The sequence below is a fragment of the Apus apus genome, chromosome 20, assembly GCF_020740795.1.
Source record: "Apus apus isolate bApuApu2 chromosome 20, bApuApu2.pri.cur, whole genome shotgun sequence".
Taxonomy (NCBI): Eukaryota; Metazoa; Chordata; class Aves; order Apodiformes; family Apodidae; genus Apus; species Apus apus.
Window position 1 is genome coordinate 2,785,239 of NC_067301.1, and position 14,090 is coordinate 2,799,328.

The 14,090-nt window shown below is 46.1% G+C and overlaps 1 protein-coding gene across 1 annotated transcript; it reads left to right on the top strand.

Annotated features, from left to right (window-relative positions):
- Positions 1–6,846: 6,846 nt before the first annotated feature.
- On the top strand, positions 6,847–13,662 carry TNFRSF18 (TNF receptor superfamily member 18). The gene is made up of 6 exons (XM_051637183.1): positions 6,847–7,094; positions 8,359–8,487; positions 8,963–9,050; positions 9,525–9,613; positions 10,584–10,727; positions 11,381–13,662. Exons 1-6 carry the CDS (start codon positions 6,926–6,928, stop codon positions 11,530–11,532), a joined length of 771 nt encoding a protein of 256 aa, XP_051493143.1. The 5' UTR covers positions 6,847–6,925; the 3' UTR covers positions 11,533–13,662.
- Positions 13,663–14,090: the final 428 nt, after the last annotated feature.

Sequence of the window (14,090 nt, forward strand, 5' to 3'; positions counted from 1 at the left end):
GATCTCCTGCAGAGCCCTAGGGCACAGGTTCCCTCTGGCAGAAGAAGGAGCTGATACTGGCAGTGCCAGGGTAGCTGAGGGCAAGTTGCTTTTGCCCATCAGCATCTGGAAAACTTGATCCTGCTGGGAGGCTGGAGGCAGGAGCAAGAAGCCCTCTCAGGCTGTCATTGCTGCCTCTTGTGCTCATCCCAACCTGTGCTGCATCCCATCACTGTAATCCTGTCAGGAGAGTTCAACCATCATAATATTTGATAGGATTTGAGCCTTTTTTGCTTCTTTCTTTTTTTTTTTTTTTTTTTTTGAGGATTTGGGTGTTGGTGGATTGCAGGTTTAAATAAACTAGTGTGGGTATTTCACTCTCAATAAAGGAATGACAATTTAAATGATCAGGGTCAGTCTTGTCACTCTTCTGTGAAAAACTTCCTCGGCTTTTTTGTTCCAATCCTCCCTTAAGTGGCAGAAAGTAGTTAAAAATAGGCAGAGAATCTTGAACACATTGGTGCTGCCTTCTGCCCACTCTTGTCTTCCTACGTGCCAGCAATGAAACTTTCCCTTCTCAAAAGTGAGGGCCTGTGTCACAAAGCAAGTTCCTGTTTTTCAACCAGTCAGATTTCCCTCTTCTCAGGCACTTGAGAGGGGCACAGTTGTGCAGCTTCATCTGAGCTGGTAAAGATAGGGCTGTGCTGGAAATTCTTTCCAGTGTAGCGAAGTTGAGATGTCAGTTCTTGATTGATGATGCAAACCAGTGCTGCCTCTGGTTTTAGTGTGGACTGCACTGACAGTTGGAGTCTGTGGTAAACCCACACCACTTGAAATTTAAACGTGTCGTGGTTGCTGCAGAGCCCTGATTGAGGAAGTCACTTGAGCACATGCAAAGCTGCCTGGACGAATGATGTCACTGAAGTTTGGTTGTTTAAAGAGCTCTCTGTAAAACCCACTAACAGTTCCCTGTGATTTTATACTTCTGGGTGAAAATAATGCCATCTTTTAATCATTCGACTTCTCTTCACCTGCAGCAGCCCTGAGTTTCAGGCCACAAGGCCAGCCCCTTACCTTGTTTGTAATGAGCTACAGGCAGGGTTAGGTCAGATTGCTACAAAAAAAAAGACAAAACAGGAGGAAAACAACCCCTCTTATCTGTGGGAGTTCTATCTCCAGTATTTTTTCTCTCTCACACGTGAGGCCATCACATAAGGCTGCCTGAAGAACAAGGCTAACTGTTGATTAAGATTCGTTTTGCTTATGGCACTAATGCATTCAGTTTTGGAGAAGCATCATCAGGACAAGAACAGATGGTACTTGGGAGCCAAGCTGGATAAATGAGCTGGGTTTTGCAGATCTTGAGCACTCCTTTCAGACTGCAGGTTGGGCAGTTAATGTGTATTTCATGTTTCAGCAGTTATATATATTTTTTAATAAAGAACGAGTTCAGACGTTTGCGCTTTTTCTGGTCACTTCCTTTTTTTTTTTTTTTAAACATATTTTGGTTTTCCCCTCCTGCTGCTGTGATTACCCTAGATCCTTTATCTCCTGTGTTTTCTCTTTGCATTCTCCTGTGACTTAGAAGTGCAGTGAAGTGACTCAGGTTTGCCACGGGAGACTTCAGAAAGGTCACATCCGCTGATTGACGCCGCGCCAGGTGCTGAGCTGAGAAGGAAGCACACAGCTTGGTGACAGCAGGGACCTGAGGGAGTTTGCCTCTGTCTGGTTTGGTTTCCCTATATAAAATGTCAGTGACGTTACTGCCTGCCTCAGCTCCACTGGGATTGTCTGCACAGAGTCCCCTCTTGGTGGCCAGGCTGTGTCACAACCTGGAGGAGAGGTGCCTGGGGGCCTGGTTCTGTAGGAGAAGGCAGAGCTCTGATGCTCAAAGGAAGGACCAGAGGACTTCTTGCAAAGCCCTAATCGTTTTGGGGTGAGAATTTAACTGTCCTGGGGAACCCATGTGAGGCACTACATGAACCACAAGTGCTCCTGCCACGTTGTTTGGCTCCTGCATCCCCAGCCTTACCTGGGTCATGTTTGTTGGGCAGCAATTTCTCCTGTGTGCCCAAAGAGGACAAGCATTAGACAGGCACTGCAGTAGCCCAGGAGCTGGAAACCCCCCAGCACAGCCAGTCTGAGCCACTGCAGAGTCTCAAAGCTGGCCCCAAGGTCAGCAGGGATGAAAGGAAAGGCAAAATTTTGTATTCTAGTTTCAGGCTGCAAATAAATTATTTGTCCTTCAGCTTTTTTAAACCCTAGTCTTTGAACAGTGCTGTGTGAGCTGTCAATACTCATGATAGTCTGGGGAGCTGATGTCCCTGTGCCACCAGTCTCACCCTGTGCCTGCAGCAGTGCTGGCCTGCACCCTGTGCACTGACTGTTCCTCTGGGCTTTCTGCAGCCCATCAGAGCTCCTGTTCTGCCACAGGTTCTCTGGTGTGTCACCTGGTGTGAGCAACATCTCTTAGAGCTCTCCCAACATACTAAAGGGCTCTTTACTTAAAGACTGGCTGGCAGTGGTTTCCCAAGAGTGCAGACAAGTTCTGCACAACAGAGTGTGAATTCTGTAGCTAACAATGGAGTTCTTTTACAGTGGGATGAAATAAATTGAGGAGTTGGAGCTTACAAGGCAGTTTGTACATCAGGTTAACAATAGCACCAGCTACTCAGAAATCACACAGATTTCTTGTGAACAGCCTCTTGCTTGTAGGGGGACTGAGTGGGTTCTTGGGTCACCCGTTATGGGTAATCAGCAAAATCTCAATGTCAGGAAACCCAACAATGTCCCTGGGAACAGTACGATCTCATCGACAACCTTAAGTTCAAAGAGTGTCATAAAGTCTTTGGACTTGCAAGAACTAGTTACGTGTTTGGGAGGTGGTTATTCTCTTTTGTTTTCTCCTTTTTTTTTTTGTTGTTCTTTCTGAGTGGTTGGTAATTTGGACAGTTCAGCAAACTGGTGGCCAGAAGCAGAAAAGGAACATTGCAAAACGAAGTTCCTGGTGACATGTATGAAGTTGAGCTCATCCCTGGGTATCTGTAGGGTAGGGGAAAAGTAGAATTCACAGCCAGTTCTGTTAACACTCTTGGGAATGTGTTCCCTGAAGACAGGTACAGATTGCCACACCAGGATGCTTCAGTGGAAGAATCCACTGGTTCTTCCTTCAAGTCTCACCCTTCAGCATTCCTAGCATTGTGTGTGCAGGTCCTGGTAGCACAGAGGAGGGAGAGGGATTAGATCTGTAACATCTTCTGTTCCCTCTCTGTGCAGTTAGGTTGAAAGAAGCTCTGCAGGCCACAGAACCTCTGTGTGTGTGTGAAGATACAGACTGTAAGGGTTCCTCACTTCTGAAGAGTCATGGTCAAATATTGTCTAGTTAATCCTGTAGCTGCTGCTGAATTAAACCACCAATCAGCCAGGTGATGAGGAGGGAGAACAATTGCTTATTAATGAGTGAAACAGGCATTTGTTGTCCCAATAGCTGCAGGGGGGAGAGCTGGAAACTCTGCTGGATCAGGCAGCAGCATGGAACCCAGCAGCACTGACCTGCATCACATGCAAGACTGAGCAAGAAAAGGACTGACAGATGAAATGTCACTACCTTGCATCAGAGACAGGTAAGGTTAGCTTTAGAAAAACCCCAAAGATTTCAAAGCCAGATAGTCAGGTTGTCTCGGAAAGGTCACTGCTGACTCTAAGAGATTTGGACTTGGTATGTACAGCACTTGCCTGTGATCTGACTGTAAATGTTCCATCATCTAGCAGTATTTGAGCATGACTGTAATGCTTGAACAAGAATGAAAACACGTAGAGACCAATTCGGAGAAAAACAACGTTCAAAAAAAGATAGACTGAAATAAATGATTGGTTTCTGTTCTGGTAAATGCCAGGTGCCACATGCACTAACTGCCCACCTGCAGCCTTTGCCAGGCTCAGGGTGCTCTTCTGTACCACCTGCCAGTTGTCTCAGCAGGCCCTTTGGAGGCCTCTGCTGTGTTTATGATGCTGAGTAAAAGTCTAATTAATGTTAATATTTGCTATTGATGCTGAGTAAAAGTCTAATTAATATTAATATTTGCTATTTAGGCAGTGCTAGCTCTTCATATCCAGCTCTGAGCTGCAGGGGAATGGTCCATTCCTGCATCTGGAACCACTGCACTTTGTCTTTTCTGAGAGACATGGTCTAGTCTGTTGCTATGTCTCTGCTTCTAAAGATGAAGAAAGTAAAGCAAGTGTCAGGAGACTGCATGTTAGTAGCCCTTCTGTTCTTGTAGGGACCCTCCACACTGCCTTGAATGAGACTGGAAGCACCTGACCTCAAAGGCAGGTGCTCCTGGGATGAAGACATGTTGATTTCAAGAAATTTAGCTCTCCTTCATGGGTCTTTTGTTCTTGCTTTCTTCATGCAGGAGATACTAAATACCTCTTTTGAAGGTTCTGAGAAAGACTGGCAGAACAAGGGACAGTGTTGGGCTGAATGGGAAGGTGTGTCTCCTCCTGTCCATGCAGTGAGGAGCTGCTAAAAGTTGGTTGATGCCACATTTCCCCACTGCAGCAGCCTGTGCTGAGGAAGGGGCAGAGGGAAGGAAAAGGTGGAAGGGAGAGTTTGGCTAGCACACTGTTCACAAGTGGGCTGCTCAGGGTGCTCCAGGGATTCTTTGCCTTATTATGTGAGGAGAAGTATTTTCAACTGATGTTGCAGCCATTGTTCCCTGGGGTGAGTCTTAGTGTAACCACAGTTGTCCTTATTATTAGCTCATTCCTGTAAGAGCCTGGGATAATAAAAATATCCTCAGACTTGGTCAAGGTTGTGTGTAATTATGGTCATAACCACTCTGGAGGGTACATTACTGCAGCGTCCAAGTGCTTTGCCTAGTAACTCATCTTCACAGAGTCATGGAATGGTCTGGGCTGGAAGGGACCTTAAAGATCATCTATTCCCAACCCCCTGCATGGGCAGGGACACCTCCCACCAGCCCAGGCTGCTCCAAGCCCCATCCAACCTGCCCTTCAACACTGCCAGGGATGGGGCAGCCACAGCTTCCCTGGGCACCCTGGGCCAGGCTCTCACCACCCTAACAGTGAAGAATTTCCTTCTAATGTCTAATCTGAGTCTCTCCTCTAACAATTTTAATCCATCCCCCCTTGTCCTCTTGCTACAATTGATCAGAAGACCCTGCAGAGCCCTGGAGAGGGTGAGGCAGCTCTTTGTGTGCTGCTGAGCACACCTTGTTTTCTGTACAAGGGCAGCATGCTGAGCAGGACCTGGAGACCTTCCCTGTGCTGCCCAGGCCTTGTGGTTCTGCTGTGAGGAAGAGCTGCTGGAAGGGCCCCTGACACTTCTGGGGGGGCTGAGCCCTGGAACCGTGGTGCCCAGGCTCTGGTGGCCAGTGGGGCAGCAGCTCAGCTTGTCTGTGTTTCCTGGGTCAGGCTGTGAGGAGTGAGGAGCTGTGTGGGAAGAGGAGGGGATCTCCTGTGAGCCACAAGTACCAAGTAGGAGGCTTTTTACTTTTTGAAACAGAAAAGTTGGCCTTCTAGGGGCATTATGTGGGGAAGACTGGTGGCAGAGACGTGTATTTTCTGCCTGCTTGCTGCTGGTTTGGAGCTCATCTTTTGAGGTTTCCCCTACTACACTGAAGAGTAAAAAGCAGCTTTGTAGAGATGTTTTTAAAACTAGAAGGGTCTGTTGCACACCAGCCCTGTCTTGGCTGTTTCCAGCTCGAGACAGGAACACAGGTAGATCCCTGAACAGACCGAAGACTGAAGTGAAGAGTGTGTTGACTAACCTTTGAGATCTAGAGATGAATCTTCAGGAAGGAAGTATAGAACACTGAAACAAGAGTGTTGGTGTCTGTGTGGGAAGTTAATTCAGCCTTCTCTGGCTGTGTATTAAGGAATTAACAGGGCAAGTGTCAACTGCTGTAGGCATGGCATTTGCTAGAGGCACTCATCTCTTCTCACAACTCTGACTCTTCCCTTCCTTGACCTATTAGTCATCTCATGCAGTGTGGAAAAGAATCAATTAAGAATTCCTTCTGCATCAGAATCAATCTGTTAGTTGAGAACGAGGATGGATATTAAATACTGTCTTCACTGTGCATGCATAAAAGCAACCACCATCTGCAGGGCTAGGAGCAAAACCTGGGGTAGAGGGAGGGATGGGGGGAATGCTTGCAAGCTGTCTGCACATGGAGAGATGGAAGCTTGTTTGGGTAAGGCAAGACATTGTGGAATTGAAACCCAGCAGCAGGTGATGGTTGCAGACAGCACCTCTGTGGCTCTGCATGATTTTGCTGAGCAGTTCTCTTTTGTTACCTCAGCCCCAGGGGCCTGGGGTTCAGAGGAGCTGTGCGTGTCCCTGGAGAGCCCGTTGCAGCTATTTTCAGTTTTGGTCCTAGGGCTGATCTTGCAGCCTGTGGGGAAGGCAGCATTCTTTCTTTTGGTTTCATGGTATCCATGTGGAGCTGCATCAGCTCTGGAAAAGAATTCAAAAGCCTCCTGATCCAGATGGAAAGTAGCTGAAAACAACAGAACCAGAAAATTGGAGGGGCTGGATAGACTTAATGTACATTGCGTTCTGATAGTTGAACCCTTGAAGGTTCCTAACTCCATGAGGAGCTCTAAATCAGAATGAAGTAGTCTGAGAGTTCACATGCCAGTTTAATCCCCATTCTTTTTTTATTTGTACACCAGCTTTCAAAGTCTTTTTGCAAATGCAATGATGGGATGCTGCTGGTGCATGGCTGCTCAGCCCCGCTGGGGTTTTTTTAAGGTTTCATGACGTAGAAGAAAATATCCCCGCCCCTAGAGAAAGAAGAAGAAGGGTTCAGCCACAGCAAGCCCAGTGCCTTCCCACAGTGTCAGGGGAAAGAGTGCTTTTGCAGGGAAGACCTGCTACAAGGCCACCCTGGGTGTGTTCCTGGGTTGTCTAGCTCTGGACATGACAGGACAGACAAGTGGAGTTGGTCGCCTCAGGGCTCGAGCTTGCTTGCTGCTGGCGGTGTGGCTGTGGGCACAGCAAGCCCTGGCTGCACCATGTCAGGATGGGGAACTGAGGATAATTGGTAGAGGTGAAAAGAAATGCTGCCCCAAATGCATCGTCAGCACAGGTAAGGGAATGACGTGTCTGTCTGCTTTCTGTTTGTCAGCCTGGCTTTATGTCTACCAGGGTAAGCAAGTGTGGGGAGCAGGTGTGTGTGTGTGAACTGTACATGCAAAACTCAATGGCAAAGGCTTCCTTCCTGCCCTCTACATTCATAATGTTCCTCAGCTGTAAACTTCAGAGTGAAGTTCTGTTTCAGATTCATTACGTGCTTGTTCTTGGTATTCTGTAATGGGAAAGACAGAGTTTCTGTGGGCTGGTCTTTCTCACAAGGAAAGCTGCTGTTCACTTGACGCTGGTTGGGAGCCCATGCTCTGCTCAGACAGGGATTCAGAGGCTGCCTGTGCCATTCAGACCCCAGAGGGAGTGCACTGAGACTCTCTGTAAGGCTGCCCTTTGCAATTTGTTGTCCTAAAGAGTGGGAAGCATCCAGCTTCAATCCCTCTGTGCCACTGACCTGTGCTTGTCTCAGGAATAATTGGGCAGACAGTCTCAGTTGAGCATGGCTTTCAACAGCCTGTTCCAGCCTGGATCCTTGCCTGATCTTGGGATGGTGATGGCTTCTCACTTCCCTGTAACTTTAAGTAAAATAAAGGCACTAGAGGTGGAACAGATTAGCTGCAGGACTTACTGGGTGATGTTTCTCTGCCTGTTAGGCTGAAGGACAGGTGATTCTGATGGCCTCTTCCATGGTCCCAGGAAGAATCCCACTGCTCTTCCTAATGCAGAGCTGGCCATAACGATAGAGCTGAACAGCAGGGAACATGCAGCTAGCTTGTATGACTAACAGTGAGGAATGCATCCTCCTTTTCTGTCTCTCCTGAAACATTCATCAGGTTTGGAAGGCCAGTGGGAGGAAGAAGAAGTGGGCAATTCCCTGGTTGCCCTGGACATTCCATCACCAACCTCAGGAAATAGTCTTTGTGTGATCTTTGCCACTCGCTGGGGGTTTCCCTCTCTCTTGGTTGTGTTTTGGTTTTGTTTTTTGGTTTTGTTTTGTTTTTCTTTAGGGCTACACAGCTTCCTGGTTGAACAGCACTTTTCCCCTAACTGGTTTCCAACCAGCTGAAGGACTGCTTGATACTGATGGGACCCATGTAGATGATCAATCCTTTGCTTTCATGAATCCAGGAGCACCTGAGAATTAGAGACTGTATTTTTGGAGTGCAGGCAAAGTTCACAGCAGAACTCTGTCAGCCAGTAAGACTAATGGCTAAGTTGATTTCTGACCTCTATGGCACAGGCAAGTCTAACTTCTTTCTTCTTGACAGGAGACAAATGTCAAAATGCTATGGACAGTGTCTGCCAATGTCGTCAGGGCTACAGCTGTTCTGATACCTCGTGCAGCTACTGTGAGAAGCTGCCTGAATGTGCAGAGGGCCAGGAGCTGGTTAAGCATGGTAACTAAAGAAACACTACTTACTCCAAAGCACAGAGCTCAGGACAGGTGGCTGGCTGAGCAGCAGTTTCCCTCACTCATTACAACCTGCTTTTAGGACGGAGCATGATGCAGAGAGAAAGGGCATTTACACTGTGGCCTCTCTGACTAAAACCCCTGCTTCCCTGTTTTATAGCTCTTCCCTTTCTACATTTGACAGTTTCACTTTCATGCTCAGACTTGCAGTATTGCTTTCCTTCCAAGCTGTTGGAACTGTCAGTTGAAGAATGTTTTCCTGCTGCCAGATCAGGCTGTTCTGTACCTCTTCCTTAAAGGATCCACCTCTTTACTTCTCAGAATCCCAAGGGGGCAAGAACCGCTGTGGTATTTCTCCAGGGGGGTGATTCATAATGCAGAGGGGATGGGTTGTGCTCTGACCTGTTGTATCCTCACCTTCCAGTCAAGGCACTAATCATTCATGTTCTCTTTTCTTTTAGGCAGTATAGACTTCACATTTGAGTGCAAACCATGTGAGACAGGAACATATTCCAATGTTAAGAACGGCTGGTGCCGTAACTGGACTGAGTATGTATTTATGGATGCTCTCCTTCTGTGAAAATATGCATGATAAAAGTCTCAGCTGATTAATATTTAAATTAGAAACTAAAATAGAATCAAGTATGAGACCTCGCATGAGATGAAACTTTTTAAAAATCCAGCAATAGAGGATATTTCTCCCTCCTTTGGCTTTATAGATGAACTTAAGACCATCTTCTGTGGGTTCAACCTGCTTCAAAGTCCAGCAGTTATTTCAAACATGGACACCACTTGAAACAAAGAGACTAAAAAAACAACCAAAAAGCATACAAACAATTGTGAGGTAGTGTGATCTTGCTGGGGAACAGCCATAATTTTACCTGCATTGCTATGAAAAGAAAAGGAGGAGACAAACTGTGGCAAGAGTGGAGGGAGGGAAGAAGGGGAGACATGAGAAAGGCTGGAGAGGAATGAAGGGAAAGGCAGGAACATTCTTAAATGTGACTCTTGTTCTTCTTTCAGCTGTGAAAGTTTTGGCTTTGTGACAATCAAGCAGGGCAACAGGACACATAATGCAGAGTGTGGTTTCCATTCCAAAGATCAGGAAGAAGGTACCTTCTCACAATGTTTTGTTTCTTTCAGCCTGTAACTTCTCCTCTACCCCTGTTCAGCTGGTGACTCCTGCATAGTTCTCAACCAGAGTTTGCTATCATGCACATTTGCTTTGAAAATTACTGCTGTGTTTCTTGCAATAATAATAAAGGTAGGGTTGTTGACCCGGGCAGAGATTCCACCCTTAAAGCACTGCCAGTAGTAAAGGCAGAGAAAAGCCCAACAATTCTCCTTAAAATAGAGCACACTTCTTTGGCAAATCATCATCCTTTTCCTGCTGTTCATGCTGATGATGCTGTTCAATGTTTCATTGGACTTGCTGCTCTGCTAGATTTTCTTAGAAAGACAACAGCTTGGTTAGTCATCCAGTTCCTTTACAAGTATTGGTTGAGTCCACAACACCCAGATTGCAATCTAATGTCTTATCATGGACCTAATGAGATAGGAATAAGTGGGTACAGCTTTGCAGGCACTGAGAGTCTCAGAGACAGCAAGCTGCAGTGCTCCTGCCTTTCCCCTGCAATGAATTGGTGCCTTTCAGGTCTGGACCCTTTATTCAGAGAAGCAGTTGAGTCAGATTGCCAACAAGTGGTGCTTTCAGCTCCCATGAGGCTGACACTTGTGTGAAAACTTGCCTTCCTGTAGTGCTCCTCAGGGAGACACTGAAGCCAAATCTCCCCAGAAGGTGAAAACCAAAATAGAGTAGAAAGCTACAAGTGTGATCTGCAAGAGAGAGAGAGAGACTGAGCAGTGAACTGATCAGGGATGTGGGGTTTTTTGCCTCAGTTCTTCTTACCACAGGCAGGGATCTATTTTATGGTTAATACCCACACTGTTGGTTTTTTTTCCTTGGAAGATTATTTTCCACAGAAAGAGAGATTTAATCTCTACATTTACTTGGAATAACTGCCTTTCCTTGAGCAGTAGCACAATGATTTCTTAATCTTTATTGAATCTATTTAATTGCAGCTCCTATTAGAAGTGACTCTCTGTACACCACCATCCTGGCCATCCTTACTGCAGTTGGTGTGTTTATTCTCATCTTGCTGACTTTCTTCTTGCATGTCTGCATGTGGTCACTGAAGAAAGAGAAATTCCATGCAGCTGACAAGGGTAGGTACACTTTTGTGGACTTCTCTGTAGCTTTTCAGTGGAGAACAACGTGTCCGTTGATCCAGAGTCAGAATGGAATACACAGGGTTGAATCAATCAAGCTGGATAAATAAGAATCACAGAATGTCAGGTTGGAAGGGACCTCAAGGATCATCTGGTCCAACCTTTGGAGGTAATACGGTAGGTTAGATGAGGTCCCTCAAAATCCTGTCAAGCTGAGACTTAAAACTGTCCAATGTGGGGGAATCCACCACTTCCCTTGGAAGGGGAGACTGTTCCAGTGTTTGATTTTCCAATCAGAATTTCCCCAGCAGCAACTTGTTCCCTTGTCTCTTCCATGTGGCTCCTTGTAAATGAGGGTGTCTTCATCTTCTTGGCAGCCACCCTTTAAGTACTGGTACAGGGTAATAAGGTCTCCCCTGAGCCCTCTCTTCTCCAGGCTGAACAACCCCATTTCTCTCCGCAGTAGTAATTAAGAGTAATTAAGGATTCACCCTGCAGTTTAGAGTGGGTTGCTTAGTTTTGTTAAGATGCAGTGTAGCACCTGGATCTTTGTCCTGTCCTGTCACCTTCCTTGCTCAAGGTGGTGGGCAGCCAGTGACATCCATGAAGACCTCTTGTATGTGCAGTGCTTTTGCTTATTCTCACTGCAGATCTGGAACATAACTTCCCTAGGCTGCCAGGAGCTCCACAACTCTCCCACCTCAGAGCAGAGATTGACAGCTGCCAGTTTCCTGAGGAAGAACACGGAGATGAAGCACCAGAAGAAAAGCCTTTCTACATCTACCCTCAGAGTCTCCCATGAAAACAGATAAATTGCAGTTTGCTGTGAGCAGGGGAAGCTGAGCTCAGCTTGTCAAAAGAGACAAAGAAGGGAGGGACTGGGTGCCTGAAGCATCATTATATAGATAGCAATAATGAGTGGGGCTGGGGGGAGTTTTGCTTTAATTCTTCTCTACACTCCTAGCCATTGCAGACATTCAGTTTAATGCTCTCTTCTCACCTAGTTTGTAGAGTAGGGAAAAGCAGGGGAAGACAGAGAATTGCCAGCATTGGTTCCTGATGCTTTTTTCCCCTCACCTCAGGAAAACAAAAGAGAATCAGAGCATCTGCTGGTGTATCCCAGTGTACCCCCAGTGACTGGAAGGTGATCCCCTTACTGAAAATTGTACCACAGAGGGGATTTTTAAATGTTAATTAGTGCTCCTTCTGTTTCATCGTGCTCTAACGAGGCTAAAGGAATGGTTTTTTGCCTGACTTTCAAGGGGCAGAGCTCCAGCTGAAGTTGGCTGCCTCCTGTGAAGTGACACTGGTTTCAAGTAAGAACGTAGCCTGTGGCTTCAACCTAGTTCAAACTTGCCTGGTTGGTTTTTTTTTTATATAGAATTATTTGTTTGTGTTGTGCGAATGCAAGAGTGGATTCAAAGCTCTGGATACCAGCTCTGGTTTGGCCTTATGGTGAAAGCTGCTTGGAGCAGACTTTCATGACTGAATCAGCTTGGGCAGCAAGGAGTTACCTTCACATGGAAGGGTATAAATATCTCCCAGTACAGCCATTACATCAGCTTCCTCCTCACTTCTTACAGATCACCTCAGCCATACAGGCCTTCTACGTTAAATCCTAACAGAATAATGAAATTTCTGTTAATCAGCTTACTAAGTGCTGGGGGGGGATTATTCCAAGTCTGAATGACATGCTGGTGTAAGTAGGGCTCTGTGGGATTCCCATGGCTGCAGGGCAGAAGTTACTGCCTTCACAGATGTGTGTTGCAAAAGCACTGGAACAGGGAATCCTGAGAAGTGGGGCAGGTTATTATTACCTTGGTGATCACAGAGCCTCTCTGCTCCAAGGCAGGCTTGGGAAGACTGGACAATGATCCACAGACTTTCACTGAGGTGACTCCATGACCTCTCTAGGCAATCCAGTCCAGTGGCTCATTTCCAGTCAGAGAAGGGAGATTTTTTTTAGTTCAAATTAATATTATCCGTTATGATTATGAGGAAGAATTGATTCTTCAGCATCTTTTTAAGCATTCATGAACTACATCTCTCTTTGTTTTCTCTAGGCTCTTATGCTACTTCACAGGTTGTGGTTTCTTAGACCTTTTAGTCTCTCTGAGCTCTTTCCAGTTGCTCTTCCTTGAAGCCTCCTCTGAAGGAGCTCTTGGCAAGCTTGAATAGAGCTGAAGGATTAATTTCATGATTCATGGACATGCTTTTATTGCTGAGCATTACTTCAGTGTTTATGTCAAGAGGAGTTATCCTGTCTTTTTAATTTTTTTTTTACTCTTTTTTTGTGCCTTACAGAGAGTCTCGTAAGTGGGTGAAATGATTGTATGGAAAAATGGAGTGCAGAGGGTTGCCCTTTTCTCCTAGATTGCATTCCTGTCACTGCTTTCATCTTCTAAGTGCTCCTAGTGTGTTTATTGCAACTAACATCCCTCTGCCTTGGCTTCCTCTTCATGCAGAATAGGAGCAGTGATGCTTCTCAGCCCTAGGAGGATGTTGTGAGGCATAATTAGTACTTTCAGTGTATTTTTGCCTGCTTTGATCCTCTTACCATTCATTCTTGTGCTGGGGATAAGTTTTCCCATAGGTATCTCTAAGTGAAATTCCGTTGGAAAGAGGGAGTTTCCCTCCAGTGCTTTGGGAAATGTGCAGGTTCTTAATGGAGGTAAACTGGAGATTCAGCCAAGGAAAGGTGAAGGCACTGGATTGGGATTAAACAGGATAACTTTAGTGAAGTGTGGAGCTGTCTCTGCCTGGTAAGCAGCTTCACTGCAGGATTGCATATTCTCAGGAGACCCAACACTTGGTAGTAAAGTCACTTCTTATTGCTCCTTCTGTGTTGGCTGTGTTTATTCTTGCCTCTGTATTGACCCTCCTTGTTCTGATTGTGACCTTTTGTAAAGATAAAATAAACTTGAAAATGGAATGAAGTGCCTATGTGACGTAATGAAGGACACTGGAAAGGAAGGTTTTTGTTCTTTAGGTTGTCCCAGTGTTCCTGAGTTTTCCTTTCCCAGTTGATTTCCTTCCTCTTACAGAACTCTGGCTATTCCAGCAACGCACCCCCAGCCAGATTCTTCTCTCACTGAATTTTAGCTTGGTACACTTGCACTTTTTCCCCCCCCCTTTTTAAGCAAGTGGCTGAACATTTCCTGGCTAACCCAGCTTCTCAGCTACCCACTGCCAAACCAGCAGGAAACTGTGGCTGACAAGTTTTTCCACTGGTAGAAAAGCAGCGACGTTTGGGGCCAAAAAATTCACTCTCTGGGGAATGAAAGATGTGTCTAGTGGGAGCCCTTGCCTCTGGCAGCAGATCTTGGTGAGGTGCAGGAGGCTTTCTGGGCTGTGGGTGTG

Excerpts from the sequence above, each read along its gene's own strand:
- TNFRSF18 (XM_051637183.1), top strand. The coding sequence starts at position 6,926 with ATGACAGGACAGACAAGTGGAGTTGGTCGCCTCAGGGCTCGAGCTTGC. Across the intron at positions 8,488-8,962 it reads CCAGGAGCTGGTTAAGCATG|GCAGTATAGACTTCACATTT; the intron begins GTAACTAAAGAA and ends CTTTTCTTTTAG. Across the intron at positions 10,728-11,380 it reads ATTCCATGCAGCTGACAAGG|ATCTGGAACATAACTTCCCT; the intron begins GTAGGTACACTT and ends TTCTCACTGCAG.